Raw genomic sequence first — 20,869 nt, 5'->3', positions numbered from 1 at the left:
CTCTCTCTCTGTCTGTCTCTCTCTCTCTCGTCTTCTCTCTCTCTCTCACTGTGCTGCCTAAATAGAAATCTTCTAAATTAATGCACCTTGGGGAAAGAGAAGGTAGGTCTGTTCTGCTGGCCCCAGTGAATAGAACGAGGAGCAGTGCCAACGTTTGGGGGATGAGGGTGAGGGGGGTGGAGTCAGCGAGGTACATTTAGAATTGACCCAAGAAAAAGAGCTTCTGAAGAACTAGTTGTTGTCTAAAACTGGAATGACGTGTCCTAAGGCAGGAGTGGGCAAAGTCCTTGAGCAGAGGACAGACGATTAATTATCAGGGATAGTCTGATATCGTAAAGGGGATTCCTATTCTCTGAATTCCTGTGAATTCATTTGGCTCATTATTTAATATTCCATCCTGTAAAGCAGAGATTCTTACTTTTTCTTTCCTTTTCCTTGTTCCACCCTCCTTTTCTTTCCTTCCTCTCTCTCTCCCTTCCTACCTTTTTCTTCCTTCTTTTCTTCTTCATTCCTTCCTTCCTTCCTTTCTTTCTCAGTTAAGTACTACAATGGATAGAACACTGAGCCTGGAGTCAGGAAGACTTTAGTTCAAATTCAGCTTCAGATACCCATTAATTATATGTTTCTAGACAACTCATTTAACCTCTCTCAGCCTCAGTCTCCTCATCTGTAAAATGTGAATAATGATATCACCTTCCTCCCAGGTAGGGTTATGATCAAGGACAAATGAGATATTCATCAACTTGCTCATTGTTTCTTATAACACAGCAGCATTTCATCACAATCATGTATCGCAACTTGTTCATCCATACCCCATTACATATCCTTATTTTCCAGATCTTGCCACTACAAAGAAAGCTTCTATAAATATTTTATAACACATAAGCTCTTTTCTTTTTTTCTTGGTCATCTTGGGAAGTATACCTAATCATGATATTGATGAGTTTTCAGCCAGTTTCACCAAACACAGTTTTACAACTCTTTGGGCATAACTCTAAATTGCCCACCAAATGGTTCAATCAGCTCACAATTCTACTAAGAGCATATTAGTGTCCCGGTTTTTCTGCATGCCCACCAACCTTTGTCATTTTCCCCTTGATATCTATCATTTCAGCTAATCTGATAGGTATAAGATGGTACCTCAGAGTTGTTTTAATTTGAGTTTCTCTAATCAATTATGACAGAGTATTTTTCATATGAACTTCATGAGGATTTCCTTTTAATAATTATAGACAAAGTTTGCAGGTGGACAGCATCTGTTAAGTGTCAAAATATAAATTCACTTGGAAAAACAAGCTAATGGTTAAAGAAAATGTGTAAAGCACTTATTGCCAATTTCCTTTCCTTGCAAGTAAGTGGAGCTCATATTTATAGCATTTTTCAAAATAATAACAACAACAATAATAGTAACTTAATGAATATAGCATTAAGACCATAAGTCTGTGAATTACGGTTGTAGAGAACATCACAAGATGTATCTTTTCCCTTTATGTTGCTTCTCATTTAGAGCCCAGTAAAAGGCAATAAATGTTCTGTCTACAGGTGACAAGATTGAGCACTTTGGGGGGAAAGAACTTTATAGAATAGCTTGCAGTAGATTTTTGGATACATCTAGAATCAGTTACCTCATATTCTCCAAACAAGTCCTGGAATTTTAGAGGCTACCTCTGACAACTTATATCAGCTTAGTATCCTGCTAGCTACCACTGATAAGTTAAATACTTTGGTCAGAAAGAAGCAAAGTGGCACTTAAATTATTATACAATATACATTGTGTTGACAATCATGTAATCAGAAAGAACAAGAATGATGGAATGGAATAATGAGTAAGCATGGTAATCAAGCTTGGTCCTAGAGGAAAAACTTAGAATACACACCCTCTGCTTTCTTTGCAGACGTTGGGGACAATGATGGTGGCACATTTCATTTATTGCTACATATGATTGATGTCATAAATGGTTTTTTTTCTTCCTCTTTCTAAAACATTATAAAAGATGGCTCACATGATAGGAGATGAGGGAGGGATAGATTCAGAAACAAAGTTAAAAAAGGATCAATAAAAATATGATTTAAAATAATTAATGGTATAAGTGACAAACAAGCACTAAATGCTTTATACTACAATGGAAGTGACTCTGGGTCCTCAAAAGCCTCAAAGGCAAAATACAGGTTCTGTCAGATCCTTCTGGAGCAGGAAGGTGGGTTCCATACCCTTACCTCAATGAATACAATTGTCAGTCTATAAACATTTACAGAGTGCTTCTATTTGCCAGGCACTGTGCTGGGAATACAAACAAACAAAAAAGACAGTCCCTGTCCTTGAGAAGTTCACATCTAATAAGGGATACCTCATAAAAAATATGGAAAATGCTATAGATGGGATAAATATAAAATAATCCACAGAGGAAAAGTAATGGGATTAAGAAAGATTGGGAAAGGCTGTTTGAAGAAGATGGGATTTTAGTTGGAACTTGAAGGAAGCTAGGGAAGCCAGGACGAAGAGATGTGGCAGGAGAGAGTTCCAGATTTGGGAGACAGAGAAAATGCCCAAAGTCAGGAGATGAAGCATCTTATTCAAGAAATAACAAGAAAACTGCTGTGACTGCATAATATTGTAATATTATTAACTGCTCATGATTGGTAATACATAGCATAATATCATTAAATATAATCAATTATAGGCCAGGACCAAGTTTTACATTTTTAAACAACACAGTTAAAGTCCTGTGATCTATTTATGGAGAGGCCATCACCAGTCACCCTGATCTAAATCCTGTCACTGGACCCAGATGGCTCCAAAGGAGAAAGTGAGGCTGATGACCTTGTACTGGTCTCCCTCACTTAAATCCAATTCCCTTGGAAGTCATGGAATCATCTTCCTGACGTCACGGTCCACTTTGAGAATGAAGGACAAACTACAATGATCGAGTGAGAACCTCTTTGGGTCAAGAAAGGTGTGGCTGATTGGCGCTATCCATGCTTGCTAACCATGTCTCTGGGAACTTCCAATGGGTGGGTGAATTTCAGGAGGTGTGAGTCACAAGGTGAAATATCCTAGTGGAGGAAACATTTGGGGCATAATTTGTGCAACCATGGTTTAGTCATCTATTTAAGCTAAGATCGTAATCGGCTTCTGGTTCAAGGGCTAACTGGCAGATTCTAATGATTCCTGGCTTCTGCGATGGAGAGCGTTGTGGTGACTCAGGATCTAGAGAGATCATTGAAAGGACGAATACAAGAATTTTGGAGATAGAAGCGCATTTCAGGCTTGCTTGGTCCTAGATATAGAACTGAAAGGGAAGTTAGTGGTCATTGAGGCTAACTCCTTCGATAAGTGAAGAAACTGAGGTAGAAAAAGGCTAAGTGACTTGCCCAGGACCATACAGCTAGTAAATGTCTGAGGTGGGACTTGAATGTGAAGTGCCCACCAGAAATTATACACCAAATCCCCCTCCTAGTAACAACCTGACAGAAAGGGGCCCCCACCAGGGTCCCTGGAAACCACCTGATAGGCCACAATAGTAAGGGGACTTTCCACCTGTGTTGCTAGAAACATACCCCAGATACAGGTCTGTTCTTGTTTGTATCCAGGCTTTGCTAGATACCCAAGGCTTCACTACAAATGGCATTACGCCCTCTTGGAACCACACTTTGTTGTTAGAAACATTTAGTTCTATAAAAATTTGCTCTGCAGAAGGCTTGAGGCTGCCTTCCCTACTGGGAGGCAGTCACCGGCCAGTTAATAAACACTCCTATCAAATTGTAATTGGCTTTGCTGTCCTGTTTCTGCTCAGTTGTCCACTTCAAATATAATGGACTCCAAAGTCCATACTTTCTCCACTACACCAGGCTATCTGGCCTCCATCAAGCCTGCCCCTTTCATAGTCATGAAAGGTACAAGACTCCTTCAATCCCTACTTAAACATCTCCAGTGACCCAAGACATCCCATTCTCCTTCTGGTCACTCTGAACCATTCAGGATCTTTTCCTTATATTAAACTAATGACTTACTCCATGAAACTTTCTGTCTTAAGTACCAGCTCTTCCTCTCTCTTCCCCCAAGGTCAAGACAAACAGAACAAGTTTAATCTCTTATTCACAGGGTAACCCTTCCTAAAAACAACTGTCTTGACCGACTCCCTAGCCCCCAAGGGTTCTCCTTTTCAGGCTAAAAAGTCATGGCATAATAATGGAAGGAGTTTTAGCCTGGAGCCAAAGACCCTGGGTTCAAATCCCACTTTTGATATTTCTTATCTGTGTGAAGCTCAGCAGTTCACTTAATTTCCTCCTTTGTACACTGAGGGAATCAGACTAGATAGTTTCTGAGTACCTTCCAGCTCTAGATTTTTGATCCTAGAATCATTAGCAGCTTTGTGACTTAGTTGCCGAGCACTAAGCTTCAAGTCATTAAGACCTGAGGTCAAATCCAGACTCAGATACTGACTAGCTAATGACCCTGGACAAGTCATTTAACCTCTCTTTGCCTCAATTTCCTCATCTGTAAAATGGGGGTAATAATAGTAGCATATACCACCTAGAGTTGTCATCAAATGAAATATTTGTCAATCACATTGCAAAAGTTTAAAACTACATATAATTGCTAGTTATTATTACCTATGATACCCACATCCTGCAATGGATCCCTCACACTGTGTAGTAATAGATAAAATCAAGATTGAGTCAGAAATACCTGGGTTTTAGTATTGCTTCTGATATTTACTAGTTATATGGCTACGGATCTCTTCACTGATTCTCGATTTCCTTTCTTATAATATGATGGTGGTGTTAGTGGTAGTGGCAATGATGAAGACGAAAATGATGATGTCATCTGTAGGCCCTACTACTCAGGGTTCTTGTGAGGTTCAAATGATATCACATATAGAAAGCATTTTGCAAACTTGAGTGGCTGAGGGGAATAGTAGCTGCTGGTAGCACTTCCTGGTTTTCCCTGGTCACCCTCTTTGAGGAGAAAGCTTTGCCAGGGTCATGATTGACAACTCAAAACCTGAGCTTCAGGGAGAGATTCAGTGCTTTTCAAGACAGCTCCATAATGGGATTCTAACATCAAAATAAAGACTGAAAATTAGATTCTCCTGACTCAAGTGAAACTTGAGCATTTCTCTAATAATCTGTACTGGATGCAAACGAACGAGTTTTATAATCCCTTGTGTCTGAGAGAAATTGAACCTACCTAAGAGACAGTAAGCTGAGGATAATAAAAGTTTTAATAAAACCTTAGTGCTGGACCTACAGCCTTGGAGCTGAGCGGCTCTAGGCTACTGCAAATCCCATCTGTAAAACTGGTCAGGGCAGAGAGAGGAGATATATTCCTTAAGTCTATCTTCTAGCCTCCTCTGAAAAATAAGCTAAAGAGGTCAGTCAGTGTCCTCCTCTAGACTAGCCCTAGAATTAGACCCTCTGGTCTCCAATGATGTTGTTTAATAAAAATAAAACAAACATATTGAGCTCTTTCTATGGTCTTCAGAATATTTGTTTTCCTGGTGCAGGACAAATTCCATTTCAATAGACTTAGAGTCATTTTTCCCATTGCTTTGTTAAACTTGAATGTGGTTGTATTGAATATTCTCCCAAATAAAAAGGGGGTGGGATTTAGACAGCTCAGGTATATATCGTGATGCTAATAAGATTTGTTGCAATGGCATTTGGTCTAGAGTAAAGCGGGCAACACCTATTCCATAGACCTTGGATGAGGAGTAATCACAGATGACAGATGATCTTTTAAGAATCCTGAGATGATCATAGGAGAGGAGCTTTAAGAATGAAAAAAAGGAAATTAGACACCATCTAGTCCAGCCCCATCATTTTACATATGAAGAAACTAAGGCCCAGGGAAGGGATATGACTTGGTTATTATGTGGCAAAGCCAACCTTTGCATCCAGATCCTATGATAAAAAATCTAGGATATTTTATTTGGTAGCCAAAAAGGTACTCTTACAATACATAAAGCAAATCCAGCTTAGAGTCAACCTTTGCTCTGGGTCTGGTGAAAATTTTGTTCTCATTTAAAAGTCAGAAATATGATTGTCTTGGCTGTGGGCTGCACCCAGTGCAGAGGTGGGAGCCAGCAGCCTCTCTGACTTCAAAGGAATTCTTGTTGACTCTGGGGCACATCAGCAATTAGATTCAGGTCAGGGGAGAGAACATGCAGGGGCCACTTTCCTTGGGAATCCATCTTCATGATTTGGCATGGTGGGGATTTGGATGGCCTGCTCTGGGGAGATTATCTAGTACCAGCAATGCAAAAGAAGGGCTTTAATGCATTTGTGTACTCCAGGATCCCCAAACATAATTAGCTCAGGGTCTGCCTAAGCAAAGAGCCAGAATTTACTGGGTCTGATGTGCTAAAAAACAGAACAAAACAAAACAAAAAACTCTCTTCCAGATTACTGACTTATCAGATCCTGAACCTTGAATTTATGAGCAGTCTACCCTTGTTCCCCTACAAAGGTGATGCTAGCACAGACCCTCTCTAAAGTTCCTAAGGGTTTGGCTTGGTCCTGGATTGGAGCCCACAGCATAGGAAATGTGAACTACCTCCATCCCAAAAGGAACTCAGTTAAGCCTGTTCACATTGACTCACTGATTACACAAGCTTTCTCAAGGACAATAGAAGCAGACTGCCTGGCCTGCCAAAGGCTTACCTACTTTACTTTCCTTTTCCTAAAAGATGGAAACCACGGAGTTTGCTGTTCCTCTCATGGGACACTCCATCTCCCAACGTCTATCTCCCAGCTTTTTGCCTTTGCACTGATTATTCCCAGTGCTTGGAATGATGCCCCCCTCATTTCTGCCTCCAGGCTCCCCTAGTTTCCTTTAAGACTCTGCTCAAATCCACCTTCTAATTGAAGTCTTTCCTGTTCTCTCCCTCCTCCTCTTCCTGCCCCACACCATGCCTTGCCTTTGAGATGATAGAAGGCATAACAATAACAATAAAGTGCATTTATATGATACATATCTTTAAGGTTTACAAAGAGTTGTATGTATATTATCTCATTTGACACCTTGATAGGTGAGGGAAGTGCTATTCTTAACCCCATTTTACAGTTAGGAAACTGAAACTGAAAGAGATGAATTAATTTGCCAAAGTAACATTACCTTCCCCTTACAAAATGAATATATGTACGTAGCTGTTTTCATGTTGTTTCCCCCATTAAGATTTGAGCTCCTGGAGGGCGGGGACCATGTTTTTGCCCATCTTCATGCATTTTTGCACATAGTAAACATTTAATAGAAACGTGTCGATTGGATGATTTAGACCTAACTGCCATTTGTTAAGAATGTCACACTAAGTGGTTTGCAAAAATAATTCAGGATCAGATTTTCAAAACAATTAAGCAGAGTTTGATATATCCAAAATGGCTTCATTTATATTTAACAGCATTCAGACAGGAGAATAAGAAAAGACTACACTAAAAATCAGCAAATATTCATTAAGCACCTATTATATGTCAGCACTGTATGAAGCACTGGGGATGCAAGAAAAAAGAGCCTGCCTTTAAGAAGCTTACATTCTAACGGGGGGGGGGGGGGGGGGAGGGAGGGAAGTACAATGTATACATCAGCAAGTATTACCCGAGGTAACAATAACAGTTACAGCAACAATAATAATAATATGGTATTTTGTTGAGTGATTTCAGACTCTTTGTGACCTCATAGGGGATTGTCTTGGCAAAGATACTGAAGGGATTTGCTATTTCTTTCTCCAGCTCATTTTACATATGAAGAAACTGAGACAAACAGGATTAAATGACTTGCCCAAGGTCACACAGCTAGTAAATGTCTGAGGCCAGATTTGAACACACAAGGCAGATGTGTCCTTCTGAGTCCAGGCTCAACATTCTATCCACTGTACCACCTAACTGCCCCACAGAGCACTTACGGAGAAGTTAAAAGTTTGCCAGACAATGTACACACTTTATCTTATCAAAATTGTCAAATTTTCAAATTATCAAAATTTCTGTGTGGTAGGCATTGGATGCATTCTCTGTATTTTTACAGATTAGGATACTGGGATTTAGAAATGTTAAATGATCTGCTCATGTTCATCTGGGTAGTAAGTGTCAGAGGAAGGATTTAAATCCAGAACTTGTCGATTCAAAGTTTTCTTGAGGAGAGGGATCGTATCTTATCATCTTCACTTCTTTCCTAGTGCCTTTTCATGTAGCTGATATTTAATAAATAGCTATTGAGCTAAATAATAATAATATATAATAATACTTGAGTTTAATAAACAGCTTTTGAGCGTAATAATAACATTTGAGCACAATACCATTTGTTCAATAAATAACTATTGAGTAAATGGATGAATTGGTGCATGGTCATTGTACAGTGCAGAGAACCCTGAAGCTGGACCGGGGTACTGGGTTAAAATCCAGGTTATGCCTCTGCCTTTCCATTTAACCTAGGTTCACTTAATTTCTTTAAACTGCCATTTTCTCACATGTAAACAAAATAAATGGAATGAAAAATGAAAAATATATATTGATTAAGTACTTTCCAAGTGCCAAATGTGGAGGTTGGATCTCTACAGTTCCTTCCAGCTTGAATTCTATAATTAATCACAGAATATAACTATAGTACCGAGTTTTTTTTTTTCATGGAATGTTTAAAGGGGCATATTTTTGAACCACATAAGGCTGAAACCACATCTTAGAAGAAATACTGTGGTTCAAATGTATTCCAAATAAACCAATATTGGTATTCATTGAATCCATCTGTTTTCTTAGTTGGTAATGAGAAAGGTTTTCAAGTTCTGTGGTCCCATTGCAAAGTCACATTCTGCCTTTTTTGTCATAGATAGCTGATGATCTCCCCACTCTCAGCCTTAACTGAGGATTGTCTCACCTTCAGGCAATTCCCCTTATGTCCTCAGATGCATTCACCTCTCCCTGATGTGTCTCTTACAGACAGAGCAGCTGGTAACCCTTTGGATCCTCTTTGTCTTCACCATTGTGGGGAATGCCTTCGTGCTGTTCTCTACCTGGAAGAGGAAGAGGAAGTCACGAATGACTTTCTTTGTGACCCAGTTAGCAATCACAGGTGAGCCATTGGGAGGGTGGAAGTGAAGAAATACTGGGCAGAGAATTCCACTGGTTCCCAACTTTACTTTGTCTGCACCAATGGAGGGAGACAGTGGCACTAATGACCCAAGATAGTAAAAATAATCCAAAAGTCATTTTTGTTCCATTTCAACTCCCTTTCCTGGTCCTCCATAATCCAAGTTCAGCTTGTCCAACTTTATTTTACATGATCCTTCATGTGAATTATTCACAGGAATTAATTTACACTGAATTATTCATCCTTCCCTATTCTCTCCAGCTGTTAATATACTCTTTCAACTGCCTGCTGTTTCTGTTCTCTCCCTGATCAAACATTCTTGTTCCTCTCACTCCCTCCCATGCACTATCCTTATTTGTATCTGAGATATATTACCTCAGTAGAATATAAGTGCCTTAAAGACAGACATTATTTCATTGGGAAGGCAATTGCCTCCTCACTTCCACCACTTATAATCCCTTGTTGCCTTCAAAATTCTGCTCAGTCCACATCCATCATAATTCAGAAACTCTTAACTTTTTGTGTGTCATGGACCTTTACCCCTTTGCAAGTCTGTAGAAGCCTATGGGTCGCTTCTTAGAATAATGTTTTAAATGCATAAAATAAAATCAGATAAATTGAAATAAAAATGTATGTTCCCCTATCCACCTTCACAGACTCCCTGAAATCCATTCCTGGACTCCTTGGGATCTTGTAGATCCCAGGTTAACAACCCTGTTCTACATTAAAGCATCAGAAAAGATATGTGCTGCAACTCTCTAGTATTGTGAAATTTTCACTATTCACACATGAAATTTTATGCCAACCTCCCTTGGTGTAGTTTCCCCACAAAGGTATTCCCTTTGCTAATTAAATCAGAGGTCCAGTCCACAACTCCTTATTAAGTGACTACCACTAAGGCATTGGCAATATAAATGGACTGTACTATCCCTTTGTTGATGAGTCCTCTGCTTTACTCAGAATTCTAAGAGATTTGCTCTGTTCAGTAACTACAGGGAGTTGAGTCTGGCTCAACTGAATTCCAAGATAAATGATTAATTCCTTTGAATATCATAAACTGTTGTATACTTGAGAAATATGAATACTAGAACTATTGTATATTTATGAGACAAACGTAATTTAGCTGGTTATTGACAGATTAGAATATAATTGATCATAAGCTAAGATGAAGTCACTTGCAGAGAGAATCAAAAGACTAAAACTAGGAAGAGAAGAAAAACAAGAGAGTGGAGATGTTGAAAGTATACACTCCGGAACTGCATCAGCTAAGCTTGAAACTGAAAGTGATGTATACTACAATTGCTGTTGAGGAATAAGTCTAGCTCATCAGAGGAACAGTGGAGAGAAGAGAAAACACTCAGTAGGTTCATTAGTTTAACTAAAATGCCCAATGAAGTATGAACTGAGCGCATCATGGATCAATTTAGATTAGCAGCAGAAGGATTTATTCAACTGAGAAAATATATTCATCAAGGAACCTTTATGGACAGTTTCTGAGACAGAAAGAAGGCAACAAAGTTTTTAATTCTAGAGTTTAAATTACCCTAATAGGTTTTCCTCACTTGTTTGCCTCATTGGCAAGTTTCTAAAAGTGTGTTCACTCTTTCCTAGACACTGAGTACATTAGAGGGAAATTGTGGTCCAGGATTACGTGCAGACTGTGTTGTTTCTATCATTCATGTGTTTGCTCTAATATATGAGTATTTCATATTATCATTCTTTCTTTTGCCCTATTGCTAAACTAATGGTTATTTTTTTAAATCTAAAAATGTCACAACTATGAGTGACTAGTTGTATAAATAAAATCTCATTCCTGAGGACTAGAGATCAAGAATGGTGATTAAGGTAAGTGGATTTCCCCCAACTAGTGCTATCTGTAGACCCCAAGAAAGTTTGAATATAACCATGGGATGATGATGATCTAGGAGCCAAGATCTTCCAGGAATGTGATGACAGGTTGGAATGAGTGAGCCAACCAAGAGAATAAATAAATGTTTACATGTCATTGTGAGAAGTCTGAGATACTATAGTGTGAGTGGCACCCCCCTGTACCCATTACATAAAGAGAAACAATAATATAAACTCTAGAATCCATGTGCTTACAATCTAATAGGACAAGTATGATTTATAAACAAAAAAATGGCAATTTTGTATATCATAAGGGTAAGGAAGGAATCTAGAGAAAATTGGAATGGAAATAATCAACTAGCCTTTATTAAGCATCTTCTCTAAGCACTGTGCTAGGCACTGGAGATACAAATAACTGTAAAAATAAATGCAGTAAACCTCTAAGAGCCCACAGTCTACTGGAGAGACAACATGGAAATAACTATGAATAAGCAAGATGTATGCAGGGTAAATTGAGGGTAATCTCAGTGGAAAGGAACTAAAATTAAAGAGGAAAAGGAAAGACTTTGTGTAGAAGGTGGGACTTTTGCTGAGACTGAAATGGCTCCAGAGTATCCAGAATTGGGAAATGAGGAGGGAGAATATTCCATGCATGGAGGATAATCAATGAAAATGGAGTGTCCTGTTCCAGGAAGAACAAGGAGGCTAATGTTGGTGGGATAAAGAGTACGTTAAAGGGAATAAGGCATAAGAAAACTGGAAAAATCGGAAGCGCGTAGGTTATAAAGACTTTAGGAGCCCAATAGAAGATTTTCTATTTGATGCTAGAGGTGATTAGGAGACATTGGTATTTGTTGAATAGCAGATGACATAGTGAGATGAGCTAAATTTGGGAAGATCGATTTGACATGTGAGTGGAGGATGGCCTAGAGTGGGAGATAACTTGAAACATAGAGACCAATCAGCAGCAAGCAAAAGTCCAAGCAAGAGATGATAAGGGTCTATAATAGAGTGGTAGCAGTGCCAGAGGAGACATGTACAAGGGGACATATACAAGAAGGGTTATAAAAGTGGAAGTCACATAAATTAACCACTGATTAGATATAGTGGGTAAGAGTGAGGATAACTTACAGGCTGTGAGACCGGGTGCTTTGGAGAATGGAAAGATCCTCCATGCAAATAGAGAAGTTAGGAAGAGTGGAGGGTTTGGGGGGCAGGAATAGCAAGTTCAGTTTGGGGTATTTTGAGTTGAAGGTGTCTATAGCAAATCCACGTCTAGATGGGCAATTGACAGTTGGACATATGAGACTAGAGGCTGGGAGAAGTTAGGATTCAACAAGTAGATCTGAGAGTTATTTTCATACCGATGATGATTGAAACCTGGGACCTAAAGAGATCACTATGTGCCATAGCAGAATGATGTGAGGGAAGTAGAAGAGAAGAAGCCCCAGAACAGAGACCTAGGGGACACTCGTGTTTAGTGGGCGTGACCTTGATGAAGATCCAACAAAGGGTTAGAAGAGTAGTAAGACAGGTAGGAGAGGAAACAGGATAGAGTAGTGTCCCAAACATCTACAGAAGAGAATATGCAAAGAGAAGAGTTTGTTTGAGAAGGTCAAAGACTGCAAAGAGATCAAGATATATGAGGATTGAGAAAAGGCCGTTAGATTTGTCAATTAAGAGATAGATCATTAATAATATTAGAGAGAAGACTTTTGGTTGAATGGTGAAGCTGGCAAACAGACTGTAGAGACTTAAGAAGTTATTGAGAAGAAAGAAATTGGAGATACCTATGATCAAAGAGTTTTTCAAGGGCTTTAACCACAAAATGGAGGAGAGATATGGGACAATAGCTAGTGGGAATGGACCAATCAAGTCAGAGTTGTTTGAGGATGGGGCAAACATGGACATATTCATAGGTGGTAGGAAAGCAACCAGTAGATAGGAAGTAATTAAATACTATAGAAAAAATAGAGAGGATGGAAAGGGGGCAATCTGCTGGAGAAGCTTGAATTATATTTGACTAAAGAGGTGTTTGCCTTGGCAGAGAGAAGAGATACCTACTTGTGTAAAACAGAGATGAAGAAGGATATAGAGGCAGAAGCATCTGGGTGCTGAGATCAGGTGAAGGCAGATGAAAAGATGTATCTCTCTTTAGTGGCTTCAATTTTTTCATGTAAATGAGGTAAAATTCACATTGGAGTGATTAGGGAAAGAGAGAGACACAGAGAGAGAGAGAGAGAGACAGAGACAGAGACAGAGAGAGAGAGAGAGAGAGAGAGAGAGAGAGAGAGAGAGAGAGAGAGAGAGAGAGAGAGAGAGAGAGACAGAGAGAGACAGAGAGAGAGAGAGACAGAGAGAGAGAGACAGAGACAGAGACAGAGAGAGAGAGACAGAGACAGAGAGACAGAGAGACAGAGAGAGAGACAGAGAGAGACAGAGAGAGAGACAGAGAGAGACAGAGAGAGACAGAGAGACAGACAGAGAGACAGAGACAGAGACAGAGACAGAGGAGGGAGAGAGATAGACAGAGAGAGAGAGAGATAGAGAGAGAGACAGAGAGAGAGAGAGACAGAGAGAGGCAGAGAGAGACAGAGACAGAAACAGAGACAGAGAGAATTGTAGGAGGTTTGAAGAGGGATAAAAAGGTTTGGAAATGCCTGTGTGGTGAGTAGGATAGTGAATCAAGGAAGTGTAAAAGAATTGGAGTGAAGGCTGAAAGGAGGGAGCCTTGGCAGGAGTAAGAAAGGCTCTGAGTATCTGTAGTTGGCTGCAGACACTGCCTGCCTGGAACTCCATAGAAGGGGCCCAGGTGAAGCAGGTTCCGGGGGGGGGGGGAGGGCAGTGCTGTGGAATGAAAATGGAAGAGGCATGCATAAGCTGGATGGTTGTGGAAGAAAAGGATATCTCCAAGTGAGGATGTGGAAAGAGAACATGGCAGGCATGGAGCCAGACTACATGAATGCATAGTGATGGGACAAGGTCAGACAGGATTGAGGAACAGAGAGTGTCATCTCATTTGGCTGCAATGTGGAATATATGGGGAAACAGTGAAATAAGGTTGGAAATATAAGATGGAATGATATTTTGAAGGCCTTTAATTCAAGGCTAAGGTAGCTCATGTTATGTCCCCTAGATCATGGAAATCTACTCAAGCTTCTGGAATGGGTCAGACAAGGACCACAAGGTGTTTTGTTTTGCTTTTTTTTAACTTCAACAGGAAGGAGCAAATGGGGGAGACTGAAGGCACAGAAGCTAGGCAGAAGGCCATTGTACTAGTGTGGATGAGAGATGATAAAACCTAAACTCTAGGTGTGGCAGCGTGAACAGAGATGAGGACACATGGGGGGAAAGAATGAGGGTATAGAGGTGGCAAGACGCAACAATGGATGGATGTTCTGGTGGCAGAAAAGAGTAAGTCAGCAAGGGCTCAGGGGAGGGATGGGGTAATTGGTATCATCCACAGAGATGGAGAAACTACAAGGGGACATGACAGACTGCGTTTTAAATAGAGTGAATGTGAGATGTCAATAGTCTTTGCAGGTAGAGCTGTCCAACGAGAGTGGGGTATGTGGGACCAAAGTTCACCGGAGGAAGATGCACTGGAGAGAGATGTGTATGTGTGTAGAAATAATATGATATATAATGCATAGATGTATACATGTAAATACACATACATGAGAAGTTTCAAGTATAATATACATGTGTATAGAGATATATACATAAACACATATGTGTATCATTCATATATGTTTACATGTATATATACATGTGTGTATAGTCACATACAACTTTTGCAGGTGAAACATTGCTAGAAAATGTTGCAAAAGTAAAAAATGCAAATGTTGGCACATTGAACCTATGGGAAATGGCGGTTAGGTTCCTGTGACCTCCAAAAACTATAATCTCTTATAAGAGATTGAAATAGAGCTGCTGAAAATTCAGAAACACTCTAATGAATATTTTTCTCCTTTCTGTGAATATAACAAATCATCAATTCATTAACATAAAATTTGCAGCCAACAGTGTCTACAGATATTCCAGCACAAACTTTACCTAATACCTTGATTTTCTCACTAAGCCGCATCACTGATTTTAAGCTTGGATTTAGAACCCAAAGGCCCTGCACTGGGCTTTGTGGGCACAATTACAAGAAACTTGAGTTTTAAAGACAAACAATGAAAATTTGCAATGAATGCACCCGGAACTCTTTGCAATGGTAGGGTTCACAAGACTGTAAGGTGCCTAAGAGGACAGATACCAGCTATTCCACAAACTTGCTGGTATATAATGCCACCTTTTTCCTCTGCTATACACAGCCGTGAATGTGCATGGTTGCCAGTGAAAAAGTCAAAATGAGGTTACTAATAAATCACTTGAATTCTTGAAATCGTGAAAGTTAAAAGCATGAATATTGAGGATTGACTCTGTGTCTCTTTCTCTGTCTCCCTCTGTCTCTCTGTCTCTGTCTCTCTGTCTCTCTGTCTCTGTCTCTCTGTCTCTCTCTCTCTCTACAGATAGAGATAGGTAGATATATACATATATACATGCATAAACATATATATACACTGTATCTATTTCCATATTTCCATCTACATCTATCCATTTCAATATTGACACTGATATATATGAATGACACTTGAAGCCATAGAAGTGAAGTAACACCAAGGGATAAAGGATAAAAACTAAAGCCGTATAGCAGTGATAGCCACTTCTGATATTTTCTCTCTACATAACCTTGGACAAGTCATATAATCTTCATTGGAGGATTAGATGTTTCCTGCAATTTATTATACTTCGAAATACAGACATATGAAATACATACAATTTATATATCTACAGATACAGATACACACACACATATATGTACAGCTGTGCATATACATGACATTATTGAAAGTTAGGTCATTATTGAAGATCCTGAGAGGACCTCACTAGGAATATGACTACTGTAGGGAAGGAAGTGGGGGATAGCTTCTGATTTAAATTAATTATTCTTGGTAAATTGATACTGAGTTCAGTTTTTCCCACCTGCTAAAGGAATATACATAGTGTTAGTACCTTCTAAACTTTCATGCTTCTCCAGGGCCTTGCATAAACCAGGCAGGTAGTAATCACTTAATTATTATTTGTTTAATTGAGCCAAACTGAACTGGTAGGAGACAAAGGAGTCACTGGGAGCAGGACTTCTGATGATATCTTAATTGCCATCTCTGATGGTCTTCTGTCAGTCCTAATCCCTCTCAATCCCTCTGCTGTCTCCCAGCTATTCACTGCTCTCTCTTCCTGTATACTCTCTCCTGGCTGGGTTTTCAGAACACTCTTCTCTCCTGGTTTACCTGCTGCCCTTCCAACCACTCCTTCTCAGCCTCCTTTGCTGGCTCATTCTCCATGCCCCCTCCAAAGGTATTCCCGAAAGTTCTGTCCTAAGCTCTCTTTTCTTCTCCCTCCATAATGTGAGGTCAATGGCCCTTCAAGGGATCCATGGATAAATCTCAGGAGATAAATGAACTTGGTTGGGGAAAAAATGCATCTTTATTTTCACTAACATCTCATTGAAACTAACATCTCCTTCAGCTATTTATAGACATTCTGAGAAGAGGTGCACAGCCTTCATCAGACTGTCAAAAGGGTCCATGACACAAAAAAGTTAATTGTCTCTATTTTTTTCTTCACTCCTTTCCCCCACTTCCCCATTCTGTCTCTGTCTTTCCACATCTGTTTGTCTCTGTATCTCTGTATCACTTCTCTCTTTCTGCATAATTAGCCCCAGCATTCCCTCTGAGCTTCACTCCTAAAGCAGCAATTGCCTTATGAAGTCAACATGTCTAACAGTAAACTTATTACCTTTACCCCTAAACTGTCCCTTACTCTGAGACACAACCATCCTTCCAACGCTTCAGGTTCCTAATCTCAACGTTATCCTCAACTCTTCACTCTACCTAAACCCACACATCCAGTCAGTTGCCAGATCTTGTCCTTTTTAACTTCCCATTTCTCACATTTTGCTCCTTCTGTCTCATCATCCAGCTAGCACCTTAGTTCAGCCCTGGTCACCTTTTACATAGGTTATTTCAACACCCTCCTAATTAGTGTCCCTTGTCATCCTCCCAGCTCCATTCCATTCTATGCACTGCTTCCAAAGTAATATTTTTAAGCAGAGATCTATGTGATTCCCCAACTCAATTCCAGGGGCTCCTTATTGCCTCTAGAATAATAGATAAATTGTCTTGTGTAGTTTTTAAAGCTATATACGAACTGGGTCCAGCCCACCCCTCCAATCTCAGTGAACATTACTCCTCTCTCATTCTACTCTCCAGTCAAACTAGCCCTTTCCTTTATTCATTCTTAATAGTACTGGCCCTGTCTCTAAGGCTTTGTACTGGCCATTCCCCATGCCCAGAATATATTCCCTCCTTACCTTTGCCTCACAGAGACCTTCTATTTCTTTAAGTATACAGAAAGGTGGGCTGGGCATCCATTCAAAAAGAATGGAATTCAAATATGATTTTGGCACTTACTAGATGTGTGACTCTGGGCAAGTCACTAAGCATCTCTTTTCCTCAGTTCTCTCATTTGCAAAATAGGGGCAACAATAGCACTTACATTCCAGGATTGTTGTAAGGATAAAATGAGATAATATTTGTAAAGCACTTTGCACAGTAACTGCTAAATAAATTCTTTATTCCTTTCCCTTCCCTATAAGATATAACTCAGGCAACATCATATGCATAAAGCTTTTCCCAACTGCTAATGCTGTCCCTCCTATGCTACCTAGTATATAAAAGCTTTGTTTTCTTAAAAATATGTATTTTTAAAATTTTTAACATGCTTTCCTTTTAAATTTTTGAGTTCCAGATTCTCTCCCTCCCAATTCTTCCCTCACCCTCTGAGAAGGAAAGCAATATGGCATCAATTATACATGTGAAATCATGCAAAACATATGGCTGTATTAGCCATATTGCAAAAAAATAAAGTGAGAAAATTATCCTTCAATTTACACTGAGTTCATCTCAGTTCTCTCTCTGAAGGTAGATAGCATTTTTTATCATGACTCCAGAATTGTCTTGGATCAATGTATTGATCAGAGTAACCAAGTCTTTCACAGTTGATTGTCATCACATTACAGTTACTGTGCACAGTGACCTCCAGGTTCTTCTCACTTCAATTTGAATGAGTTCATACAGGTCTTGTCATGGTTGTCTTTTATTTCTGGAACTACTCCCCCCCCCATCATTTCTTGTAGCACAGCAGTACTCCCTCACAATCATATGCCACAACTTGTTTAGTCATTGATGAACATCTCCATGATTTCCAATTCTTTGCTACCACAACAGTTGCTATATGTATGTATATGTGTATGTATGTGTATACATATGTGTGTGTGTATTTTTTCCCCTTACACCTAGTAGTGGTATTGCTGGGTCAAAGAATATATATTATAGCCCTTTGAGCATAGTTCCAAATTGCTCTCCAGAATGGTTGGACCAGTTTACTACTCTACAAACAGTTCATTATTATATATTTTTTCCCACATCCCTTCCAGCATTTGTCATTTCTATTAGGTATGAGATGTACCTCAAAGTTGTTTTAATTTAAATTTCTCTAATCAATAGTAACTTGAGTATTTTTTTCATACAACTATAGGTAGTTTTCATTTCTTCTTCTGAAGACTACTTGTTCATAGTCTTTTACCATTTACCAGTTGGGGGATGGCTCTTATTTTAATAAACTTTACTCAATTTTCTATATATTCGAAAAAATGAGTTCTTTATCAGAGAAACTTGCTGTAAAATTTTTTTACATTGCTTCCTCATCTAAGGTATCTTTTAATAAAAGTTTCATGAATTATCTCTTTTAATCAGATCTATTTTTGCTTTTACTTTGTCTGAGATCGTGATTACTACCCTTTCCTTTTTCACCTCAACTGAAGCATATTAGATGTTTCTTTAGCCCTTTGGGGTTAAGTAACTGGCTCAAGGTTACACGTTATTTCTGGGTGTGGTGGTAAGAATCTGAGCCCGGATTCGATCCCAGGTCATCCCGACTCTGGGGCCAGTGCTCTTACTCGCTGAGCCACCTGGCCGCCCCAGCCCTTTATCTTAATTGTGCATGTACTTCCTTTTTTGTGGAAATTGATCCCATTTACATTCAGAGTTATAATTACTAAGTCCCATTTTCATCTGTTTATTCTTCTCTTTTTATCTATCCCTCCCCAAAATCTATTTTGCTTCTAACAACTATCTCCCAATATCTGTCACTATAACAACTATCTCTTTTCCTTTGATCATCTCTCCTCCCTTTCTTTCATCACCTTCCCCTCCTATTTCTATACGGGCTTAAGATAGAGTTCTATGCACCACTGTATGCAAGTGTGTGTGTGTATGTGTGTATTTTTCCCTCTTTGACCAAATTCTGATGAGAATGAGGTTCAAGCACTGCCTAGCAACACCACCTCATTTTCCACTCCAGTACAAAATCTTTTCCTTGTATACTTCTTTTATTTAAGAAAAATGTCCCCATCCTGCCTTTCCCTTTTTCCCAGTACATACCTCTTTCTCACTGTTTCAGAATTTTTTGGTAATCATAATCAACCCATACTCATGTCCTCTGTCTATGTAAACTCCTTTTAATTGCCCTAGTATTGATGAGTTATGTGAATCATCTTCCAATATAGGACTGTAAAACATTTAAGCTTATTGAGTCCCTTATGATTTCTCTTTCATGTTTAATTTTTCTGTGTTCTCTTGAGTTTTCTATTTGGATTTCAAATTTTCTACTCATCTTTGGTTTTTTCATCAAGAATGCTTGGAAGTCCTCTATTCATTAAATGTCCATTTTCCCCCGAAGCATTATTTGGTGGATAGATTATTCTTGGTTGTAATCCTATCTCCCTTTCCCTCTGGAATATCATATTCCAAGCTCTCAATTCTTTTAAGATGGAAGCCACTAGATCTTGTGTGATCTTCAATGTGGCTTCATGATATCTGAATTGGTTTCTTTCTAACTCCTTGACACAGATTCTTCTTTACCTGGGAGCTCTGGAATTTGCCTATAATATTCTTGGTAGCTTTCATTTCAATATCTCTTTTATGGGTCAATAAATGGGTTCTTTCAATTTTTATTTTACCCTCTGGTTCTAGAATATCAGGGCAGTTTTCCTTGACCATTTCTTGAAATATCATATCTAAGTTATTTTTTTATCATGACTTTCAGTTAATCCAATAATTCTTATCTGTCCTTGATCTCTTTTCTGGGACAGTTTTTTTTGTGAGATAGTTCACATTTTTTTCTATTCCTTCATTCTTTTGACTTTGTTTTATTGTTCCTTGATGTCTTGTGGAGTGATTAGCTTTCATTTGGCTGATTCTATTTATTTTCTTCAGTGATTTTTATACCTCCTTTTCTATTCAGCCAATTCTGCTTTTTAAGCAGTTCTTTTCCTCACTTTGTGCCTCTTTTTTATCATTAAGCCAATTCTATTTTAAGGTGTTATTTTCTTCAGTACATTTTGCCTCCTTGTATCAGCAATGCCATATTCACAATGCCTATAGAGATTACAAATATGCTGATATAATTATCCATTAGAAAATACGTCATGTTTGCCATATGAGGAAATAAACTAGAAAATTTATTAAGATACCAAAAGACTGAGTCCCAAAACCAGAAAGTGAAAGCCATCAGAGTAGTTATGATATTGGCACAGGTAGATAAAGTAGAAAGCACCCACATTCTCAAGCCTTTAAAACAGAACAGGCTACCTCAGGCAAAGGTCCTCCTCTCCCCACTCACAGCAACCACCCAGCGTCCTGGAAGCACGCTCCCAGCAGCTCCGGCCCCCGGCAGTGCTCAGCAGGAGTCCTTAGCAGAAAGTCCTGCTCCCAGCAGCTCCGGCCCCTGGCAGTGCTCAGCAGGAGTCCTAACTCAAAAAAAAAAAAAAAA

The 20,869-nt window shown here is 39.2% G+C and overlaps 1 protein-coding gene across 3 annotated transcripts in view; it reads left to right on the top strand.

The window, feature by feature from the left end:
* NPSR1 (neuropeptide S receptor 1) overlaps window positions 1-20,869 on the top strand; it is a 180,451-nt gene that overhangs the window by 14,635 nt on the left and 144,947 nt on the right. For all 3 annotated transcript variants that reach the window (XM_069084548.1, XM_069084547.1, XM_069084546.1), the window contains exon 2: window positions 8,929-9,061. In XM_069084548.1, coding sequence (XP_068940649.1) covers window positions 8,929-9,061 — 133 coding nt within the window. The remainder of the gene's footprint in view (window positions 1-8,928; window positions 9,062-20,869) is intronic.

This window comes from Petaurus breviceps, unplaced genomic scaffold (assembly GCF_028583685.1).
Source record: "Petaurus breviceps papuanus isolate PSGF00001 unplaced genomic scaffold, PetGlider_PUasm1.0 174, whole genome shotgun sequence".
Taxonomy (NCBI): Eukaryota; Metazoa; Chordata; class Mammalia; order Diprotodontia; family Petauridae; genus Petaurus; species Petaurus breviceps.
Note: the sequence above shows the minus strand (reverse complement) of the source record. Positions and strands in the feature narration are given on the sequence as shown.